The 19,375-nt window shown below is 33.1% G+C and overlaps 2 protein-coding genes across 2 annotated transcripts; one reads left to right on the forward strand and one right to left on the reverse strand.

Moving 5' to 3' along the window:
* Nucleotides 1-1,246: 1,246 nt before the first annotated feature.
* LOC132742666 (CBP80/20-dependent translation initiation factor-like) lies at nt 1,247-19,320 on the reverse strand. The gene is made up of 5 exons (XM_060731135.1): nt 19,171-19,320; nt 4,766-5,084; nt 3,991-4,187; nt 3,289-3,380; nt 1,247-2,156 (listed from the first exon to the last, which is right to left on the reverse strand). Exons 1-5 carry the CDS (start codon nt 19,276-19,278, stop codon nt 2,030-2,032), a joined length of 843 nt encoding a protein of 280 aa, XP_060587118.1. The 5' UTR covers nt 19,279-19,320; the 3' UTR covers nt 1,247-2,029.
* On the forward strand, nt 9,529-11,475 carry LOC132742664 (uncharacterized). Its single transcript, XM_060731133.1, has one exon. It carries the CDS (start codon nt 9,529-9,531, stop codon nt 11,473-11,475), a length of 1,947 nt encoding a protein of 648 aa, XP_060587116.1.
* Nucleotides 19,321-19,375: the final 55 nt, after the last annotated feature.

Raw genomic sequence — 19,375 nt, forward strand, 5'->3', positions numbered from 1 at the left:
CAAAGTATAAAAGAAGATCAAATGTTGTTAAACTATATAAACCTTTTCGTTTCTTTAATAAACCGATGAACATGATGAAATAAAAGCATGTTTTGAGAATTAGTTAAAGTATTTATACCAAAAAGTAACTTTTGCGTACTGAGAGGATAAAATTCTCTTGTATTTCTAAAAAGTTCTATCCTCTGATGATTAAATTTTTTGACACTGAAATAAAAAAATGTTTAGCGTCCTCTATTAAAGCACCACATTCACAAGCTGGGTTTTTGTGTAATATGATTGTTATACAATTCCGAGTTTAAATTACTGCAATTATTCCTAAGACGTGTATGGTATACTGTTGGTGATCGCTCACCGTTTATAAAATAAGACGGAACAATGGGAGGTTTATAAATTTTCTTTCAGTTTTCTTTTAAAGTTTGCTAACGAGTCAGATTCTCTAATATTTATTGATAATTCATTCCAAAGCTGTATTGATGACGGTATAACTGATTTTTTGAGTAATATTTCGGTTCTCCTTGTCATAGTAAACATAATTGATGTTATTTCTTAAATTATACTGGTTTTCATTTGCATTTTCTACTAAAGGGGGAATAATTGTGATAAATATAATGGAAGTAAATTATGTTTATCTTTGTATACTAATATAAGTTTTTTGAATTTTTCTTCTATCTGCCAAAGATACCCAACCTATTTCTTTTAATAATTTTTTGAATGGACACTGATCTTGTTAAACCGGTGACAATTCTAGCCGCTTCATATTGCATTTTTTCTAAAATATCTTTCTCGTACTGGGTACAGTTATCCCATAAAAGTGAAGCATATTCAAGACGAGGACGTAAGTATGAAATATATATATTATTGAGTGTACTTCTTTGAACTTTAAACTTTATCATTTTCATAGAACCTAAAATTTTTGATGCCGAAGAAACTATAGTAGTAATATGTTCGTGCCATGTTCGTGTGAAAAAAATACTGTACAGTAATCAAATAAATACATTATTAACACAGATTGCCATTTTGAATATATAAGAATTATGATAACAACACAATTACAGTAATATAAATGGATCATTACCATCCACATATTTTGGATAGATATCAAGTTTGTTTACCCTTGCCAAAACTGATTATATGTTTGCAAACAGTGCAGACCAAAATCATTTGAAACATCCATGCTATCTGGTCATGGTCCGCACTGTTCACTATTCACTCAGTATACATTTGTTTATTGTGAAATATTACCAAAAAAAAAAAAAAAAAAGATAATCATTTTTATCCAGACTGAAAGATTAACAAGTCCATTTGAGGTATTAAGCATTTAAAGGTCAAATACTTCAGTTATTAACAATGTTTAGGATTCATCACAAATAAAAACCATTTCATGTAAGTGACCATTGTAATGCTCTCTATACATCAATAAAGGAATGTAACCAAAAGTTTTCAAGGTCCGGAAACCTTACCATAAACAAAGTTAAAACATTCCATTTAATTAGTTTCTTAATCAATTTGTTTGTTTTGTTGGACTTACATGTAAGTCACATTTACACTGTATAGATCATATGGGCCGCGTCACAACAAAACCAACATATTGCGTTTGCGACCAGCATGGATCCAGACCAGCCTGCGCATCTGTGCAGTCTGATCAGGATCCATGCTGTTCGCTTTCCAACTCTATTACAAGTGGAGAAACTGACAGCGAACAGCATGGATCCTGATCAGACTGCGAGGCTGGTCTGGATCCATGCTGGTCCCAAACACACTATGTTGGTTTTGTCGTGACAGGGCTCATATGAATACTTCCCAGCTTTACTGGTGGAGGCAGACCTCAGGTGCCTCTTTGTGCATTATTTCAGGCACAAGCTGGTACCTGAGAAGAACAACCGATTCTTTCCATAACTAGCTTGATCATTATCAGTTCTTTAAAAATTTGGTTTTTCTGTTCATATATTTCTATCATATACACACTTTTACATATAGAATTAGTAACATAAAGTTATACAGCATTAGACGTTTAAGGATGATGAAGATGTTAATCTGTTAAAATGTCCATCATCGTATCACAATAAAATCGTGTAACATCATTTGCCAAATCTTTCCAGCCTCGACAATGACATTCGATGATCTCCAGTAATGTACATCTTGCTTGTGGCGTAGACCTGAAGTTGTTGAAAAATAAAAAATCAGAAACGGAATTCATATACATTATGTACTCATTCTTTTAGTTTTGTGGAGATTATCAGTTTCCCATAAATGTGGCTGCTTTGTCCATCTGTAAACTGGTTTGAAAATTTCTAGGATTTGTATATTTTAACCCACATCACCACTTTAAAATTATTAATTAATTTATTAATATAGAAAGTTTCTTTGTTTTTTTAGTGAATGAGAATCTTAGCTGCCTCCCTTAGCTATTGACCACCTTTATAATTGATTAAAACAAAACTGATTAATTAAATTAAAACTAATTCAAGGAATCAGGCCATACTATAGATTTGCATCACAATCCACTGTCTTATCTGTCTATAGACAATAGATCTGGCAGACGAGGGCACATCTATAAGCACCCCCCCCCCCCCCAAAGTAGTGAGGGCATAAAATTTGAGGGTGTAGTGAATCAAGTCAGCTATAATAACCACTCGTTAACATGAGTTGTCTTAAAAGATGTAATAACCCAAATTTATGTCAATATTTTAGTCAAAATGGAATTGATACAGACATTATTCTTCTTTAAAGGCCCGTTATACCCCCAAGAAATGCTTTTGTTTCCATTTCTGAAAAGTTTTTTTACTTTTGGTTTACTTTTATAGTTTTCCAAAAAGCTACTCAAGTCATTGTCAAATTTTCTGAACCATCTATTGCTCTTGGTACTTTTTGCCAATTAATACAGTTATAGTATAATAATCAATGTAAATTTAGTAGTATTTTTACTTATACAAAAAACTGTATTAAATATGAACATCAAAATACTACTTCATTTACGTTTTGCTTCTTTAAAGACAAAAATTTTCACATTCAGCACTAATTTCTTCAACCGATAAGCATCAAGCATGTTCTTAAACTATTATTCAAATGTTAACAAACTCATGTTTGTCCTTTCTAAAGGGGAAAAATGATTTGTTTCTGAGGCATAATGTGGCAGTGCCTTTAAGCTTCATACTGACCTATGTGATGGTAAGAAGCTGTCAGATAAAATGTACAATGTATCAACACTTTCAGCATTATCTTTTGTTTAATTATAAACAAATTTTGCATCATGTTCTTAAATAAATATTTATGCTCCTTCTTACTTACCCATTCCTAATGACCTTTGACCTGATTTTAAACATCATTTGTTCCATTTTATCTCTGTCACTTTGTTCTAGATCTCTTCCAATTGACTGTAACTGAAGTAAGAAAACATACATTTTTATAAACAGATATTTTGATTAATAGCAACCAAAGTGTTGCAACAGATTCCCTACACACCAAATAGTTTGGACAGAATACATTCCTGATATTGTGCACTCTCAAAACAAATTACAACATGAGTGTGGACAGAATACATTCCTGATATTGTGCACTCTCAAAATAAATTACTACATGAACAGTTAATTGTTAGCTTTATTCAATTTGACACCAGTCAAATATTAAAATTCTTAGAATCTGCACCAGAATCAACTCTTTATCAAACTAAAATCTGGTAATATGGACTCTTAAAACAATTGTATGCACCCTGCAGCATTAAATAAGTCACTATTGAAATATTTTAGATTCAGCATGATCAGTATCATCTCCTTTCCCACTAAAATTAGCTAATATTGACAATTAAAAAGAAATGGAGACATTGCATCAAACATTCATGTACCTGTATATTATTAACACAATAATCATCACTGACGAATTGCAGTTGTAGAACTAAAACTAACAAATCTGGAGGTCTTGAGACCATAAAGCATCAGTTTCTTTTCTTAAAAATTTAAAAAAACGCATTGAAAACGGAAGGTATTAACTTACTTGTTCATTAAGGCATTCATACTCATCATTATCACATTGCTCACTGTCTAGAATCATATTGAAACACTCGTACAGTGGTGAGACTAGAGGTTTAAATACTTCTCCACCTGCCGTCCTCATTGTGCCAAATACTTGACACATAAAACTTAAAATGTTTAAAAATTTTGATACTGATTTTGAACGGAGACTGTCTTTATCTGTAAAATACAACAACAGAAGTTGAAACAACTTTCAATGATTTGCATTCGCAACAAAGTAATTATGCACAAACTCACTTATTGAAATATCTTCTTTGGATGAAATACACTTTCGGATCATTGTACATCATGTAGATCGATGTATTTCTTAACATTGAGAGGTTTTTTTAAAAATAATTTTCATACAGCTTTTGTCTAATGTACGACAAAAGCATGCCTAGTTCTTTCAAAACCTACAGTCATATGAACAACAAAATTCATGACTTGATATCAACATAAATGAAACTATGCCATAATAGACTTATTGTGATCTTAAGCTTTAAAATAAACTTGTTCAAGTTCATCACATCTTTTTAAAAGATTTAAGCCAAGTTAAAACAAAATCCATCACTGAATGACAAAGATATAGACTGGACATGACTATCAATGCACTATCATATCATGATTTTTGACATAATAAGCAGCATATTTTTTTTCCAAAAATGACATAGATCAGACAAAATGTTGGGACAGAACATGCAAAAACTATATGCCATCCCCATTTAAGTCAAAGCATAAAAATTATCAGAAATTTGTACCTTTATAATCTGCTTGAATCATTGAAAGCAACAAAGATCTAAACTTTGTTCCATTAACCTCCAACGATGCAAGTTTTTCACATATAAAAGCTCCGGTTTTAGCATACTCCCTGTCTGACGTGAATTTAGAATATACTTGTTCTGTTACATGTTTTATATCATTGTCTGTGTTAGAAGCAGATTCGGCTAACTGATACAACTCGTTTAGATCATGGTCACTAACATCTAAAGTCAGATTATCAAGAATATGTTGTAACTCTAGAAGACTGTCTTGTTTTGATGTTCCTTCTTTCTTCACTTCTACACCATTTTCTGACACCTAAATATATAAACTTGTCAATCTTTTAATCTTGACAAAACCATACATCATTTTAAGCACTTTAATTTTAAATCACTCTTGTGTTTTTTTCTCTAATTATATTCATGTCAAATACATTGTAGAATTGAATATCCAAATTGAAGAAAAAGCAAAATATACATAAAAAGAAAAAAAACAAACAACAAAAATTGCTTTGTGTGGGGTTTGAACTACTGGACTTGTATACATGAATTTTTGTCATCATACAATCAAAGAATACTCCACAGTATAAAGGACTATAAATCTGTTCTAAAACTGTATAGTAACTACTGTCAGAGTAATCTCCCTTCAATACAGACATTACATAGATTTAAGGAATTTTGAGGAACTTAAGTGTTATATGTGAATACATGAAATCACTGAAAATTTGCATCAGTACACATATATTTGTCAAATGGAAATATTAAGGCTTGGATTACATTATGCGAAAGTTTAGCAGAATATGTGCAATCTACGGCCATAACAAGTAACAGTGTTTGTAAACAGACCTTATTAAGTTTTAAATAAATTATTGATCATTTAAATTTGTATCAATAAAATTTATCCTAGTAGTATTATCTAACAGGAACATAATACTTATTTGGCCTGTTGACACATTAATCATTAAACTCAATGGTAGTATTATCTAACAGGAACATAATACTTATTTGGCCTGTTGACACATTAATCATTAAACTTAAAACTGGCGTTGTTTAGTGTTTTAAAGTGATTGTATATGCTGTTGAATAACATGGTTACAATCATCAAGAATTATTTCAAGAAATGCAAGAAATATATATAAATTTCTCAATCATAATGACATAATGTTGAAATAATTGCACATCCGGGATGATCCCTGGTCATAAACTAATCTAAAACATTACTAGGAGGGGACCACCAACCGGACACTTTTTAAACATTTTTCCATACAGATTTTATAATTTTAAAGTTAGAGATCTGAAAATTTGACACAGTACAGATACGTTCTTCTCCTAACTAACATACTTGTTTGCATATTTCTGATTATTTTGATATTTATATCCGAGGCCTGTGAAGGAGGGTATCAATAAATTGTCCACACATGTCATCAGTACCATGTGTCCGGACAGATATGTCCATGATTAAATTCAATAAAAGCTTTGATGTTTTAATTTGTTTATTTTTAACATGATATAAAATATTTCAGCAGCAAATGCAGAAGTTTTGGATATTCTGTTATTCACTCTGCAAATGATTATAGAAAGTATAAGAGGTCAGGCATTGCACTCTTTGACGTCCTTGAAAGACATTAAAATATTACCATTCAAGAAAATTGAAATAAATTTACTTACTTAATTATAGAACAAACATGCAGTTACTGTTGATATAAAAGCAGCTGAACCACTGAACCAATTAAAAAAACCTAAATCATGAATTTTCACAGCTGTCCCGGTTTGGTGGTTGTCCGGTTTTGGTGGTCTTCAACCAGTATTGTATTTTGTGTTACCCCACGAAAAAAGGATTCATGAGTGATTTAATCATTAATACATTGTAATAATGCAATCGAGTCATCAATTATTTGTCTGTGCTGGAAACACCTAAAGATAGATATCGCTTGGAAAAATACCCTTTCATTCTGGACCACCACCTCATGTGTCAGCAGAAGAAAAATATGGTCCGCAGCGGTATTGCAGAAGGAAGTGGCCCGTACGGCTAGCCGAAAGTTCTAACCGTACGTGAGTCACGTACGACTAGCCAGGACACGCTGTATTGGCTAGCCGTACGGCACTTTTCAAAATTATATGGAAGTCGAAAATGCATATGTTATTTTATGACTTTAAGCGAGGATTTTAACCAAGAAACAGCAATTGTCTTCGTATGTTTACTTTTTAAGAGATTAATCGCCTTGTTGGCTACAGTAAAGAAAGTATGAATATATATTTTTGTCATCTCAAGACGCCGAGAAAAAATAGCTTTTGGTTGCAGATTTAAAACAAGAGGGTCATGATGGCCCTGAGGTCGCTCACCTGTATATAGCCCCACCCCCCACACACCCATAAGAAGATGTTTCATGCTAAACATCTAAGCTCTAGCTCATTGGTCTTTTAAAAGAAGATTTTTTTAAGTTTTTACCATAAAAATATAGTTAAAAACAATGACACCCCTGGGGTGGGGCCAGTTTTGACCCCACGGCTTTTATTTGAACAAACTTTGTAGACACTTACTAGAAGATGTTTCATGCTTAATATCTAAACTCTAGCTATTTGGGTTTTTTCAAAGAAGATTTTAAGTTTTTGCTATACACATATAAGGAAAATCAATGACCCCCGGGGCTGGGCCAATTTTGACCCCAGGTCTTTTATTTGAACAATCTTTGTAGACACTCACTAGAGATGTTTCATGCTTTATATCTAAACTCTAGCTATTTGGGTTTTTTCAAAGAAGATTTTTTAAGTTTTTGCTATATAAGGAAAATCAATGACCCCCGGGGCGGGGCCAATTTTGACCCCAGGGCTTTTATTTGAACAAACTTGGTAGACACCTATTGGAACATGTTTGATGCAATATATCTTAGCTTTAGCTCTTTGAGTTCTTTAAAAGAAGATTTTTTAAGTTTTACTATATGCATATAGGGAAAATCAATGACCCCCTGGGGCGGGGCCAATTTTGACCCCAGGGCTTTTATTTGAACAAACTTGGTAGACACCCATAAGAAGATGTTTCATGCTAAACATCTAGGCTCTAGCTCATTGGGATCTTTAAAAGAAGATTTTTTTAGTTTTTACTATATGCATATAGGGAAAATCAATGACCCCCTGGGGCCGGGCCAATTTTGACCCCAGGGCTTTTATTTGAACAAACTTGGTAGACACTCACTAAAAGATAATTCATGCCAAATATCTAAGCTCTAGCTCTTAGGATTTTTTAAAAGAAGATATTTAAAGTTTTTTCTTTCGGTTGCCATGGCAACCAGAGTTCTGCATGGAATTAAATTCTTTGAACAATTTTTAAAGGTGACCACCAAAGGAACATTCCTGTGAAGTTTGGATGAAATTGGCCTTGTGGTTTATGAGGAGATGTCATTTAAAGTAAAAGTTAACGGACGACGGATGGCCGGACGCCGGACGAAAAGCGATCCTGTCACTTTGTGACAGGTGAGCTAAAAAGTAACACTATACTGTTTTCTGAAGAAAATGAAATATTTCATGAGTCTCTATGATAATTTTGACTTGGATATTTGCATTCATTAAAAGTGTATGTCAGTCCTGTGATCAGCAGAAAATTTCAATGAAATGGGGGGTAATCCTCTTTGAAGTCATTTTGCAAAAAATTTGGTTGGCTACCACTATATAACAGGACCATTTTTATGTGTCAGGCATTTCATTCTGCTAGAAAAAACACCTCTTTAGCATGAAAACTCAATTTTAAGGTAGGATTAGGGACCATTTCTTATAATGTAAGTCTATGGAAATATCAATGTGAGTGTCTGACCTGCACAGTTCTTTCTTGCATATTGGACAGGATTATCTACTGTTTACACCAGTGCTAGAAAAACCTGTCTTATGTAACCCCCTGAATTAAGAAAAGTCTTGTGCTTTAAACAACATTTTAAACAACATTTTTACCATGTGCCATTTAAGAATGAATTGCGATCTTAGGATGACATCATTTTGCCATTGAATGTTACAAATTAATTTAAGGGGTTAAAAGCCTGACAATTACTAAATATTTGCTGTTTCTTATTTTTAGCCATTTCATTTGATTGCAAATAGGCAAAAACCTGATATAACAGTAGTTATTACATTGGCACAGCTGTGTTTTGTCCCAAGCCCTTAGTATTGATTTTAAAATATTATCTACCGTAAAATTCCTAATAAACGCCCCTCCCCTAATAAAGGCCCCCAGGCCTTTTGATAAGGAAAACAATCTACTTATCAGTGCTGAACTCATAATTAAAGCAATAATTTTATTCAAATCATTTAGAATCCATAGTATTTTATAGAAAACACAAATATGTATAATATGAACTTTAAAACCTTAACACTTTTTAATGTTATTACACTTATTATAACACTTGCTAAGACTAAATGTATTTACAGTGATTTTTGGATTTAGGAAAAACTGTATTGTAATAATAGCCCCCCTTTTGGAAAATGTTTAGCCCCGAGGGCGTTTAATAGGAATATTACGGGTATTCAACAATAATAAGGAATATTTTCAGTAATACTTCACTAAAAGGCAGGTTAACATAACTATTACCGCTAAATATTTCATATGGAATATATTGGTTAAAACCGGAAAAAAGCTTCATTAACATAAAAAAAAATAAATAAATAAAAACAACAATAGATGAAATGTGTATGTATTTGGGAATTAATAAAGTAATATAGGTTGTCAATAGAATCACCATTCAAACCACATATATTGAAAGAAACAAAAACTTGAAATGGCAACAGCAGCTGGCTATACTGATGAAATTATTGATTATCAACATGAAATGGCTGTTGATGAAGGCAGCACAGGTGAGGACATAAAAGCTGAAAGTGATTCACTCACACAAGAGTCAGATGAGGTGCTTGAAATGTTTTGTGAGCACTGTGAAAAGGACCTAGGAGAAACAGTAAAAGCTGATGGATTTTGTGCAGTCTGCTTTGAATATATGTGTGCAACTTGTTTAAGATATCATCAGAGATATAAATCTGACCATACAATACAAGATAGTGCTAATATGCCACAAGACTTCTGTTTCCAGAAATGCCAAGATCATCCAAAAGAGTTGATTAAATTTTATTGTATGACTTGCCAGCTAAAGACATGTACTGTTTGTAAACTGAGTCACCAAAATGAATGTACAATTAAACATATTCCAAGTCTTGTTAAATCAGTTGATTTAAGATGTACAATAAATGAAGTAATAAAAGAAATTGACATTGACTTAGAAGCTCTTAGTGAATCTAAAACTGATGTGACCTCAAAATTATCAGATGTCCAGTCAATCAGCCAGAATGCCAAATCTTCAGTTAGAGAGCATATGAAATCATTGAAAAAAGTCACAGAAGACCTGTATCAAGACAAAGTCCATTTTCTTCAGCAGAAAAAGAAAAGTGAAATGGAGCAATATGAAAAGAAGAGGGCTGACATACTTGCCAAATTGGACAAAGAAAAGGGAGAGCTTATGAGCAATCATCAAAACCAAAGCAAAAAGCTTCAGGTCAACAAAATGTTAACATTTGATAAGATAGAAAGGCAGAAAGAAAAATTGGATAAACAATCTGAATCAACAAAATTGAAAGATGAGACAAGATTGAATATGATGTCCTCCAAATCTAGTAAAATAGAAACTCAATTAAAAAGTTTAAGACAAAACCTTTCTAAGAAGATGCTTGAAAATCAAAAGTGTGAAACATTCTTATCCATTAAAGAAGCGAGACAGCTTTTAGAGAAAATGAATCCTGATGTTAAAGAAGTTAGTCAACCTGTTGAAATAAGCAATTATGAATTTCTGCTTAATGATAAAAAAATAACCAGTTTCTTTAGGTATTTCCTATACCCGTTACACATTTCAATTGATTGTGGTTCTTTCATGGAGAAATCAAAAATTAGGAGAAAAATAAATTTTTCTAATGATATTTTCACAGCACATTCCACTAACAAAAAGACTTGCGAAATCACTGGACTTTGCAAAATCTCTGACAATTATTTACTTGCAGCAGATTGGGCAAATGCATCCATAAAACTAATAAATATTGTCAGCAAATTTACTTCAGATGAAGTAAAGTTAGACTATGAACCTTTTGATCTCACCCTGATAAAAACTAATATGGTTGCAACAACAATGCCAAATGTCGGAAAAATCCAGTTAATATCAATTACTCAAGAAAACAAATTTGTATTAAGTACACAAGTCAAAGTACCTGATAAATGCTATGGCATTGCGTTTAAGAAACCAAACCTAGTTGTTAGCTGTCAAGGAGAGGTTTACGAGATAGAATTAAATGGAGCTGTAGTTAGTACCATCACTACATCAGACCTAACCTTACAACAAATTGGACAACATCCAAAAGGAAATATGTTTTATGTTCCAGGAACCCTTTTATTAAATACAAATGGATGCATAACAAAAATAAGGACCTCTAAAATATCCATTCAAAGAAGTCCTAGGTTTCTTAAAACTGTCACAGGTTTAGCAGTCGACAAATCAGGAACAATTTATACATGTACAACAGATGGACATTCTATTGTACAATTATCTGCTGACCTTGAAACACAGCATTCACATAAGGTACTGCTTAAACAAGCTGACAGACCACTGAGTTTATTCTACTGCAACAAAGAAAACAAACTTTACATTGGTACTAAATCAGGAACAATCAAGGTTTTCAATGTGGAATAAATCATTTGGAGTGGATTTCTGGACAAATAATGTATATGACTTTTGTAAAAATGTTTCTGTACTTTTCTAAAAACTTCAACATGTTAATGTCAAAACATTTCCACTGATCTTGGGGATTTTTGTGATTTTTTATACTTACAACAGCAGGTATATAGTGCAGCGTGGCAGCAATAAATTATTGCCCCCATACATCATCCCAGTGTTTTTATATTTTCCTGCTCTTTCAGGATTATTGTAACATAACAGTTATACCTAATTAAGTTGTTTTAGACATTTTGTAAATAGTTAAATAGTTAATTTTTTTTCTTACAACTGTACATGTAAATGTTTAGCGCCATTATCTTAATACAAATGTATATAACAGTGTAGGCAACCTTGGCCCACCATTAAATGGGTCTTTGATTCTGCATCACAGACTTTCTGTTCATTTCTGTTTATCTTATCTATAATATCTCAAAGTATTTTATGCATCATTGTATTGTTGTATTATTATCTAAGTGTCTAACATCCCATGTATTGTTGAATATGGTAAATATTTGTTCTTCTTCCCTTATCCATTTTTTTTGCACCAAATTGTTGCCAGTTTCAAAGCAATGCATATTTGTGTTACAATGGGTCATTGTTTCCCTCATGGCTCTGATTGTTTTATGTACATGTAAGTATGTTTAGTGGTGTTGCTTTAACAGAAGTGTTTGTCAATTTAAATGACCACACACCAATGCTTATGCCTGTTAAATAGTCCCACTATTCTTAGAATAGTCAAGCTAAATTTCTATATAACTTTATGCATTAAAAGCCAGTCTCTGGCTGGGGCCTCTTATAACCGAAGTGGCACGATTTTTTCTTAATGATTATTGAAGCTCGAAAGGTTAGTGTATTGTAGTCTTCTCTAATGATTTTCATCACTATTCATTGAAATAACTGTCAATGAATTACAAATACAGAAGAACTATTCCAAACAAGAGGGCCATGATGGCCCTGAGGTCGCTCACCTGTATATAGGCCCCCCCCACCCCCAGGCCAATTTTTACCCAAGGGCTTTTATTTGTTTATTTGAACCGACTTGGTAGACACCCATAAGAAGATGTTTCATGCTAAACATCTAAGTTCTAGCTCATTGGGTTCTTTAAAAGAAGATTTTTAAAGTTTTTACTATACACATATAGTTAAAAACAATGACACCCCTGGGGCAGGGCCAGTTTTGACCCCCGGGCTTTTATTTGAACATACTTGGTAGACACCCATTAGAACATGTTTCATGCTAAATATCTTAGCTCTAGCTCTTTGAGTTCTTTAAAAGAAGATTTTTTACTTTGTAGATATTTACTTAAAGATGTTTCATGCTTAATATCTAAACTCTAGCTATTTGGGTCTTTTCAAAGAAGATTTTTAAGTTTTTACTATACACATATAAGGAAAATCAATGACCCCCCCCCCGGGCTGGGCCAGTTTTTGACCCAGGGCTTTGATTTGAACATACTTGGTAGACACCCATTAGAACATGTTTCATGCTAAATATCTTAGCTCTAGCTCTTTGAGTTCTTTAAAAGAAGATTTTTTAAGTTTTTGGGGCGGGGCCAATTTTGACCCCAGGGCTTTTATTTGAACAAACTTGGTAGACACTCATTAGAAGATGTTTCATGCTAAATATCTTAGCTCTAGCTCTTTGGGTTCTTTAAAAGAAGATTTTTTAAGTTTTTACTATATGCATATAGGGAAAATCTATGACCCCCTGGGGCGGAGTCAATTTTGACCCAAGGGCTTTTATTTGAACAAACTTGGTAGACATTCACTAGAAGACGTTTCATGCCAAATATCTAAGCTCTAGCTCTTATGAATCTTTAAAAGAAGATTTTTTAAGTTTTTACTATATGCATATAGGGAAAATCAATGACCCCCCGGGGCGGGGCCAATTTTGACCCCAGGGCTTTAATTTGAACAAACTTGGTAGACACTCACTAGAAGATGTTTCATGCTTAATATCTTAGCTCTAGCTATTTGGGTTCTTTAAAAGAAGATTTTTTAAGTTTTTACTATATGCATATAGGGAAAATCAATGACCCACTGGTGCCGGGCCAATTTTGACCCCAGGGCTTTTATTTGAACAAACTTGGTAGACATTCACTAGAAGGTGTTTCATGCCAAATATCTAAGCTCTAGCTCTTAGGGATCTTTAAAAGAAGATTTTTTAAGTTTTTACTATAATATGCTATTAGGGAAAATCAATGACCCCCGGGGCGGGGCCAATTTTGACCCCAGGGCTTTTATTTGAACAAACTAGGTAGACACTCACTAGAAGATGTTTCATGCCAAATATCTTAGCTCTGGCTCTTTGGGTTCTTTAAAAGAAGATTTTTTAAGTTTTTACTATATGCATATAGGGAAAATCAATGATTCCCTGGGGCGGGGCCAATTTTGACCCCAGGGCTTTTATTTGAACAAACTTGGTAGACACTCACTAGAAGATGTTTCATGCCAAATATCTAAGCTCTAGCTCTTAGGGTTGTTTAAAAGAAGATATTTAAAGATTTTTCTTTCGGTTGCCATGGCAACCAGAGTTCTGCATGGAATTAAATTCTTTGAACAATTTTAAAGGTGACCACTAAAGGAACATTCCTGTGAAGTTTGGATGAAATTGGCTCAGTGGTTTATGAGGAGATGTAATTTAAAGCAAAAGTTTACGGACGGACGATGGACGGACGGACGCCGGACGAAAAGCGATCACAAAAGCTCACCCTGTCACTTTGTGACAGGTGAGCTAATAACATCAATTGAAATAATTTACAAAATTTTGATAATAGTCCTTTTTTGTCTCATTATGTTTAATTTTCAAATTGAAAAAAAAGAAATCGAAAATAATTGTTGTTGGGCTCTGATAATTGCGTCAATTACTGACGGTATAGAAGTTTGTCCTTTATTAAGGAAAGTTTGCATGTTCCCTGGAACACATTCTCAGTCCCTAGGTAGGCTTTAATTAAGGTCAATTAATTGATTGTGCTGTTATGTCCGATATTTATCTACTGTATTTGAAAATTATTAAATTATTTTTGCTTTTCGTCGGTTTTTTTTCAGTATTCTTTTTATTTATAAATTTCTTTCTTTCCTTCTTTCCCTCAGATCATTATTTATTCGATTCATGTGCTTAATTAACAAAAATGATTTAACAATTCATCTTTCATACAAATAAAACAACAAATCATAAGCATGAAAATCAAGTATCTTATAACTATAATAACATAACTTTGACACTTTTATCAAAATAGATTATACAACTCTTGTTCGTATTCATTTTTTTTACAAAATGGCGGAGCATCTTTATTAAAGTGAATACACTGGGACAAATGCGAGTTTTGATTAAAATCCTAGTTTAAAGACACAAAATAACACATGCATTTTCGACTTCCATATAATTTTGAAAAGTGCCGTAAGGCTAGCCAATACAGTGTGTCCTGGCTAGTCGTATGTGACTCACGTACGGCTAGAACTTTTGGCTAGCCGTACGGGCCCGTACGGCTAGCCACTTCCATTGCAGAAAACGCTGTCAGTGCTGAGAGTGTGCAGATAATGAGGTAACCTACCGTGACCAAAATTCGGCGTTCTCCTAAATTTGGCGATGTTTTGTTTTTCATCATTCACGCGAGATTTCAGAGGTGAAGGTCAATCATGTTTATGTCCCACGGTCTATTTTTACAACTCCAGTGATTTTCTGCGCTAAATATGGAGATACCGCTGGTAAACATTAAAAATTGTATATGACATGGTTAAAATTGTGTGTTTTACCTGATGCAATTTCAAGTTTATCTATACTTCCCTCTATTTGATTGATATTGTTGATTAAAATAATTTGACAGTCGCAGTTTTTTATCTAAATTAAACTAACTATTTTTACTGCTGATCTAGGTCAACATACTACGTCACAATCCCGCCAAAATAAAAAAAATTACTGCAACCAATCAGAATCGCCGAATTTAGGTGACGTTTTCAGATCATAGTAAGATTTTACATCAGCCATATTTGTTTATATCTGGCAACCGCTGAACGATTACATTGTTAGAAATGAACTTAAAGTAACTTTTAAATATTTGTAGTAAAATTATATCAAGTATAATTATAGAGTACTGTAGTTTATTGAAAATGCCATCGACATTTGTTCTTATATCGCCGAATTTAGGTTACACCGGGATTAGTCCTAATTATAAGACCTATACGTAACCTATTTCATATTTATCATTCATAAATCTGATATTTTACATTTTTCATTTTCCATGTTACGTTAGGTCTTAACAGATCTTTACAAAATCGTGTAGCAAAAATTTAAAATTAGACATCGATTTAGATCTAATGCATTTAAACAATAAAAACAGCGTGTATTTACATAAATTTTGACCTATTTATGAGCAAAACTAAAAATTAAATACCTTTTAACAAAATAATTGCACTGTCACACCCGAAAAGTCATGATTAAATCCTCTCATTTAATTAAATTCCATGTACAGCCGATATACAAATGGCCGCCATACAGTGCGTGAAATCTGATTGGCCAATTCAAATGCAAGTGTTTAGATGAGTCCAGAAGTTTCTAACGGAATATTTTTTCAACGAAATAATTGCCCATGCACCCTCAGTGTGTTCGAAAATATTTTTCCGTTCAAAAAATTGGAATCAATCTGTAAAACGCTTTACTTAACCAATATGGCCGATGAGCGAAATAGATTGATATTTATATTTTATTTTTAATTGATAAGTACATTGTTTGAAAGTTAGCACGATAGACCATGCTATTGAAAGAACAGAAGATAAGCTTTTGAATAAAGCTTGAAAGGCAAGTCAACAGACATTTTTTTAATTTTTCAAAATGCTACGCGTTTTTGAGCAATAACTATTAGACGTCAGGCTTGACCAACATTAAACTATAACAAGCCTGTAACGTCTAATACAAAGGGGTACGGCTCATTGAATGTTCACAAAATATGTATTTGATGGTAGAAAACATTTATCCTAAGTCAGAAATGAATTCTAAGTACATTCCCATTACACTATATACTAATATATAGACAAGGGTAACAACTCCCATAAGAAGGTGTCTATGCCCAATCAGGGTTTTTGCCTCGCAGTTTTTTACACGATACAGCATAAATAAAAAGGAATTGTGCAATTTGTAGTCGAATGATTTATCTATCGAACCAAGGTAAAACTTTTCTTATATCTCTTATACTTAACGAGTACTGGCCGTCAAAGTAACAAAAAACTGTTCATTTTCGCGAGGTCGACATCGATCGTGGCTACGCAGGAAACACAAAGTTACACGACTGTTGCAATCGTTGGAGATAATATCACAAGCATTTATCATGCTGGGCAATTGAAAATACATAAAAGTAATCAAAATATACCAATAACCTATAATGACAATGTGATATAAACTCACCTGCGGCTTCAAAATATTTTCCCGTTGAAATTTCTATAAAACACCGCCATCTTGACGAATATAAACAACCGTCATTTGATTGGTCGGTTTTTTTCGGAAATTTACGGGTATATTTTCGGGAAATAAATCGACCAATCCAATGACGGTTGTTTACATTCGTCAAGATGGCGGTGTTTTATAGAAATTTCAACGGGGAAATATTTTGAAGCCGCAGGTGAGTTTATATTACATTGTCATTATAGGTTATTGGTATATTTTGATTACTTTTATGTATTTTCAATTGCCCAGCATGATAAATGCTTGTGATATTATCTCCAACGATTGCAACAGTCGTGTAACTTTGTGTTTCCTGCGTAGCCACGATCGATGTCGACCTCGCGAAAATGAACAGTTTTTTGTTACTTTGACGGCCAGTACTTGTTAAGTATAAGAGATATAAGAAAAGTTTTACCTTGGTTCGATAGATAAATCATTCGACTACAAATTGCACAAATTCTTTTTATTTATGCTGTATCGTGTAAAAAACTGCGAGGCAAAAACCCTGATTGGGCATAGACACCTTCTTATGGGAGTTGTTACCCTTGTCTATATATTAGTATATAGTGTAATGGGAATGTACTTAGAATTCATTTCTGACTTAGGATAAATGTTTTCTACCATCAAATACATATTTTGTGAACATTCAATGAGCCGTACCCCTTTGGTCTAATACACAGGTGCTAGTGGCATTGATTTGACCTAATTAAAATGTGTTTGACCTTGTTAAAAAAAAAAAAAAAAAAAAAAAAAAAAAAAAAGACCTAAAATGTGTTTGACTTTGTTATTTATACAATAAAATATCAATATATTAAAAAAAAAATTTAAAAAAAAAAAAAAAAATTTTCACTGTTATATTATTATTGACAAGGTATGCAACATTCAGGTACGAAAATTATGGTACGCCGGTTATCTGTGTTAAAATTTTTTCACCGGGCGGTAATATCGTCGGATTTTTGCATGGAATCAATGCACAATATATTTTTCTATTACAATTTACTGTTTACAGATCCCCAATTAACCGCTAGTTAATGTTTTAAAGCCCGAAAGTAAGAAATCACCCAGGTCCGAAAGATGAGACCGTCATGACATGTACATTGTAAGCTGGTATTTACGCTTGAAATACATCAACAAAGAGATCAAACGGGTCGAACTCACATGCAAACAATTGGATTTTACATACTTTTAAATGGTTTTATTCTCCACGAGTCGAACTTAGTCCTATGAGCCTGTATTTGAAGAAATATCCTACATGTAGACGATATTTTTAGAAGGTAATTCCCACCGGAAGTATTCTCCGACTTCCGTTTCACATACATTGACAAAGAGCGGAACAGGGAACCAAGCACGTGTTGCTGGAGAACACTTCTGATTTAGGAATTACCTTATACATGTAGAATTTTTCTTAAAATACGGGCACATAGGACTTAGTGCCACTCGTGGAGGATAAAACCATTTAAAAGTATGTAAAATCCAGTTGTTTGCATGTGAGTTCGACCCGTTTGATCTCTTTGTTGATGTATTTCAAGCGTAAATACAAGCTTACAGTGTACATGTCATGACGGTCTCATCTTTCGGACCTGGGTGATTTCTTACTTTCGTGCTTTAAAACATTAACTAGCGGTTAATTGGGGATCTGTAAATAGTAAATTATAATAGAAAAATATATTGTGCATTGATTCCATGCAAAAATCCGACGATATTACCGCCCGGTGAAAAATTTTAACACAGATAACCGGCGTACCCATAATTTTCGTACCTGAATGTTGCATACCTTGTCAATAATAATATAACAGTGAAAAAAATTTTTTTTTTTTTAATTTTTTTTTTTAATATATTGATATGTTATTGTATAAATAACAAAGTCAAACACATTTTAGGTCTTTTTTTTTTTTTTTTTTTTTTTTAACAAGGTCAAACACATTTTAATTAAGTCAAATCAATGCCACTAGCACCTGTGGTCTAATATATTGGACTACACCGGGATATGTATACATGCATTTCGATTTCAGACATGTGGAGTGAGTGTGTACCGGTAAACTGGGATACAATACGTTTATTGATTACAGAATAATATGAATAAAGCTGGTAAAAGAACAACGTATTTTGGACTCCTGATTAATCTTTCATGATACTCCACCCACTTCTTCAAACAAGACGAATCAAATTAATAGCTTCAAAAATCATTTTAGACAAGAAAATACTTTAAGACTAAGCATAACAATGAAAACAACCTTAGCGTCTTCTGATGCAATACTTCCAGGTCGTGTTTGGGCATCTTCTGGCAGTTCTCTAGCTAATAAACCTCGTCCCCGGCCCCTACCACGTCCAGCAGCAGCCATTTTGAAAATAATTTAACGGTGCGTATGTAACTTTCCACATCTAATTGATTTAGTCCACTGACTTTTATTTACTTATCTATTTCTTTTTACAGTAAAA

This window comes from Ruditapes philippinarum, unplaced genomic scaffold (assembly GCF_026571515.1).
Source record: "Ruditapes philippinarum isolate M1 unplaced genomic scaffold, ASM2657151v2 ctg13445_1_1_1_1, whole genome shotgun sequence".
Classification (NCBI taxonomy): Eukaryota; Metazoa; Mollusca; class Bivalvia; order Venerida; family Veneridae; genus Ruditapes; species Ruditapes philippinarum.